The 5,647-nt window shown below is 34.1% G+C and overlaps 1 protein-coding gene across 1 annotated transcript; it reads right to left on the reverse strand.

The window, feature by feature from the left end:
* Window positions 1–227: 227 nt before the first annotated feature.
* Window positions 228–3,806, reverse strand: LOC140827509 (UDP-rhamnose/UDP-galactose transporter 2-like). The gene is made up of 5 exons (XM_073190180.1): window positions 3,364–3,806; window positions 2,438–2,622; window positions 1,731–1,931; window positions 949–1,110; window positions 228–835 (listed from the first exon to the last, which is right to left on the reverse strand). The coding sequence occupies exons 1-5, from the start codon at window positions 3,491–3,493 to the stop codon at window positions 476–478; spliced, it is 1,038 nt and encodes a 345-aa protein (XP_073046281.1). The 5' UTR covers window positions 3,494–3,806; the 3' UTR covers window positions 228–475.
* Between the last annotated feature and the right edge of the window lie 1,841 nt (window positions 3,807–5,647).

Consider the following 5,647-nt stretch of genomic DNA (forward strand, 5'->3'; position numbering starts at 1 on the left):
GTTAGTTGATCTTATTAAAGGTCAACATATAACTTTTAGTTAATTGACGATTTAAAGATTTTTATGCACTTGAGATTTTAAATGTTAAATTATTTTGATTTATGAAAATATTAAATGATTTTAATTAATTATTTTCGAAATAAGGGTCATCAAAAAAAAATTATTAAGATTTTAAAGTTAAAAAAGAGGAGGTCGTTTCAATATTGGTGTTCGGTTTAGACATCACATTTCATGCATTTAGTTGGCATTATTTGTGGGCAACTCGGTGATTCAAAACACGCTTAGTTTGATAGTCTCTATATAACAATAAACACTGCAATCATAAATGTGACGTATCATCTTTGCATTCTCAATCTCTTGAAAATTCAAACGAACTCTTTCCTTTGTTCCTCCACTTTCTTCAACTTCCCACCACACAAATAAACAAATAGGATAGCTAAGCTCAAGATCTTTTAACAGAATCCGAACCTTGACCCTACCCCTTAGAATCACCAAGCTCAAGGTCATTAATGGGAGTTGTTTCCATGCCTTCCTTTATTAATCTAAATTCCTCTTCTGTCAAGCTATTTTTCGCATGCGGCATGATCTTGCTATGTGTCTGCTTTTCGACTTCCACAGCCCAGCTATAGATTACCATTCCAATTACTGCAACAAGCATCCCCATGATGTTCTTGAAAGTCAACTCGGAATCAAATATTAGCCATCCCAAAGTTAATACGCATAACGTTTTCATGTGGCCCAAAACTTGGAAAGAAACAGCCGAAAAACGCCCAATGCAAAGGTACTGGCTAATGTTGCAGAACACAGCTAGAGAACATGAAAGGAGCATGAATAACTGCAAATTATTGTCCCGTATTGTTAGTTGTAATAGAAGTATTCTTTCCAGTAAGTGAGAGTTAATATATGATGCTATAGAAAGAACATTGATAGGCATAATGGATTCATACCTATGGCTCCGAAAGTGAACTTGTAGTCCAGAATTAATTTTCCGGAAAGATAGTAGTCGATTATAGGACCGAATATGAGGAGAGAACCAGCTTGAATAGGAGCTGTTTTACTCAATAATTCAAATGATCCAATCGAATACTTCTTCTGCAAAGAACCTATTGACTGCATCCAAAAGAATATCATCTAATCAATATTTATGCAGTATAAGAATTCAGGAAAGAAAAGCCAAGCAGAAAAAGGCTAGAACCAATATCCGATTTGTTCATTAAGTTAGCACTAGTATTTTTTTTAATATTTTCAGCTAGGAGATTGCAGGCGTGAGTCCTTGGAGCTTGGAGTTGGCAGAGCCTTTTAAGAACAGAGCCCTCAAATCACAATCTTTTAAATTTTAACCAAGTTTGCCTCAAATTAAAAATATTTATCAGTTTAATGGCGTACTACTTCTGAAGTGTTACCATTAAGATAAAAGGGTTTGGCAAAGAGAAAAAGGTTGAAACATGAAGTAGAAATGAATTAAAATACAACAAATTTCCAGAAATGAGTTAAAATACAACAAATTTCCATTTCTATTGAAACAAATCCTACGGACTTTAAGGTCACCAAAGGTCAACAAAATATTTCTAATTAGTACAACATTCTTTCATTGTTGGCCCCGTATCAAGCTTATGTTAATACACAGCATAGGTGATGCAGAAGTTTTAGACATTAATTCATCTCATCAAGATCAAATGATATCAAAGAACTTACAAAATTATTAAGGACAAATAACAAAACTAACTCACAATTTGTTGTAAAGATGTTGAGAAAACTGCAACACAAGCACATATAAAACCTTTGGCATTCACTTGGACATCAGTCACAGTGCAAACTCCCACGCCTATAACCACCACCACAACGGAGATTTTAACTTCCTTTGTGTACTGTTTATTATGAAGGATCCATTCCATTACACAGACGACAGGAATCATGCTCAGTTTTGAGATCTACACCAAAATACAAAGTAAGATCAGCTTAATCAAGAAAAGGAATCCTAATTGGATATGTAAAAAACCGATCCCACAAGCTTAGAAGACAGAACGTCATCTCTGAATTTTAAAAGTTTCAAAGAAAATAAAACCGAGAGCTTTGTTGATATCGTAAATATTGCAGTTTCTAATCTAGAAATCTATTGCGTACTATACCAGCAGCAAAATAGGATCATTGATATCAATAATGAAACATAAACAAATGTAGAGGTTTTTTTTTATGCAGACCCCAACTTGACTATATAGCTTTAAGAATGTATATATACCAATCATCATTCAAAGTGTGTGCATGAAAATGGGAAGACACTTTTAAGTTAACATTAAAATTAATCATATTAATTGCTCGATTGTGAGTAAATCCAATAACTAGGTAAGTAGAATATATAGGTAGGTGTTATTATAACATTGGATTAATGTAATGCATCTAAGCATTTATATGGATATGGGTTATAGTTCGAGCATACTTGGTAGAATCCAACTGAGTTTAACATAAGGCTAAGATTCATCCCCGTGATAGACATATTTGCAACAATTGAGAACCAAAGAAGCTCCCACAGAGGCACATGCTTTGAGGCAGAAAATCCTGTAGCATTTGATATCGCACCAACAAGTGCAGTAACAGCAAAATGGAAGCCAGTCAATGTTGTGGCTGCATGAAGCAAAACAAAAATTAAAATATGAACTTAAAAAGTTCATCCGACAATATTAAGTTCCATTAAATAAAGATCGTAGAGTTCCACAATTAACACCACTTTAAAATCTTGATAGATACCAAAATTGGAATAGAAGTCATAAGAAATATCACACCATATAACAAATATCAACCCACAAGAATTAGCTCCACAACAAGCATAAATAAAAGAATAAGTTTGAAGCAAAGGACCTGATATCTAAACTCAAAAGGTGATTCCAAGGTCGAAGTAGGCTGCATAAGGAATTCCAATAACCAAAATAATTAAACTATACATCGGATTCAGAAACCTACATCTTATTTCCTTGATCCTTCACAAATTTTCAAAGTAACTAAACCAATCACAAAATTAAAAAAAAAAAGAAGGAAACTGAAGCACTAATCAGCAAAAAGAATTACTTCAAATGAGGGACCAATAAAGTTTAGGTGCTCAACAGTGGTAAATTAATCATATGGGCACAACCCCGTCGAATTCAAATTAAAAATGTGCACATCCCCAAGCGAGTAACAAAATGAGTTGATCTCAAGCAGAAAAAGTAAATTACATTCAACGAGATTCACCAAGATACAACAACAATTCCAAAAAAAACATAATACACTAGTGGAGAGGGAAATTCGGAGGGCCGAGATCCAAGAAATTGAGCCCCATTCAAGCTACAAAAACACATCGCAGAAAGACCCTCAGATGGTGGAACTAACCAAATACGAAAGCATATCCATTGGTGGACATGAGTTGCTTATTCGCCAGAATGATTCCCACAGAACTGATGACATTCATAGCCCAGGCACCCACATCAGACACTGCTGACGGTCTCCTCTCCACCTCCATCTCCGAATCACCAGCCTCAACTGCCAGTTGTTTATCGGGGACCTCAGGAATCAGTAATGGCGGAGGGTTCTTGATTATTACAGCCGTAGAACAGTGGAGAAAAGCATATAGATCCGCTCCTCACAAGGAATGGGGTAGGGTGAGAAGAATGCGGTGCGTGGATAAGTCTCACATCGGGTATACATGCATGATTTTTGCTGCGTGAATGGGAATCGATTCAAGAAATTTGGAGTGTGACTGAGTGTGTGTGTGTGAGACAGAGAGAGAGAGGGAGAGGGAGAGTACGACGGAGACAGCCGATTGTGATTTGTTCTTTTCCTTCGATGAAAGCGCGAAGGATCCAAACAAAATAAGATTTTGGATGTGTAATAACTGGCAATTGGAATTCGCATTTGGTTTTTGGTTAAACTTTAAAAATTTATTATTTTAAATTAAACTTTTACAATACCACCTGTAATATAGTTGACAAAAGATGAAATAATTGTAACAAGAAATTAATTCATTTAAATTAAAGTTCAGCCCTTAGAAATATTCAGCAGTCGATAAGTTCAGCTAATGATTTATGCATATATCCGATTATTTACCAAGATCTACCGAACTGAATGGACAAGAATACTGAAAATTATCAACAGACATTGATAATATCATATTTGCTACTCAATTTAATAAAACATGACTCCAGAAAATCTGATATTCAAATAATGTTCGATTCTCTATTTATGAAGTATATATTCAGACTATTTGATTGTTTAGTTATTTCGTTTTCTAAAAAATGACACGTGACCAATTGTACGATTGTATTAATAGCCTCAATATGATGCATTATAATCATTCAGATCCGAACGTTAAAAATCATATATAAAAAGCCAACAATTCTCTCAGCTTGGACTCACACTCACACGATTTATCAACATTTATCATTTAAAGAGCTTTGCTGAATACATGAAGCACATTCTCAAAAGCTTTAACGGATATTTTATAGATTATCTTGTATTGTGTTGTACTAACTGATCTCAATAATTATTCTATAATTTGAGTGATTTTTCTAACCGACGGAAATAGTCTCTCTGTTTAGAAGTTTTTAAAAAGTTTTGAATAAGTTAATAATAAGAGTTTCATTAGGCAGCATTTAAGTCCTACTGAAGTGGGTATTTACAAAAATTATAAATATTAAAGTCTTATATTGAATACCTTTTGAAAACAGGCAGATGTAGAATAATTTTAGTCTTCAAACTTTCAAGAAACAAATATTATGTATTATTTATAGCTTTATTGGTTTTATTTTTGTTCACAGAGTTTTGGTTCTCATTACGCATTGCATATCAATTGTCTGCTGATATTTGATGATCGAGATCAAACTTCGGCTATTAACACAGCTGAGGTCATCTTATATTCAGAAGAAAAGAATATTGTGAGTTATTTATTCATCTCCACTCTAAAGCACCTCCACTGATTATAACAAGATTTATCATAGCATGTTTTCAATACCTCTGAACATATACATATATACCGATGGCATCCTTCAAAAAAAATCATATATTCTTGAAGGAAGAGTTCGAAGATTTGAAAATCAGAATGTAGGCTAATATGGAATCCGAGGACGATGACATGTGGTACGTTATTACTGACAAACCAATCAAAATCATGAAAGCCAACATTGCAATAGCCATTACTGATGGAGCACCACAGATGTTAGAGAAACCACGATTAGAATGGACTACCAATGACAAAAATAAGGCAAACTTGGATAACGTGGGAAAAGGCATATTATATAAAACTCTTGACAAAAACGTATTCAACAAGATCAAGATGTGTATCATTGCGAAGGAGATTTGGGAGAAACAAATCCAAGTTTGTGAGGAAAATGTACAGACGAAGAAAAATAAGCTCGCTATTGCAATGCAAAAAATTTAGAATACAAAATAAAGCCCGATAGATCTCTAAATGATTTTGATGAGAGATACATCAGTATTTTCATTGAGTTGCCAGCTCTTGTAAAAGACTATACCAATAGAGAAGTGAAGGAGATCGGTTCCGGTGCCGGATGCGCAACGGAAGTTTCAAAAACATATTTTTGAAATAACAAAACCGAGCACCTCACTAGATGTGTAGCAAATAACAAATAAACACAAATCTCATACATAGTGTGTTAGA

This window comes from Primulina eburnea, chromosome 3, assembly GCF_022965805.1.
Source record: "Primulina eburnea isolate SZY01 chromosome 3, ASM2296580v1, whole genome shotgun sequence".
Classification (NCBI taxonomy): Eukaryota; Viridiplantae; Streptophyta; class Magnoliopsida; order Lamiales; family Gesneriaceae; genus Primulina; species Primulina eburnea.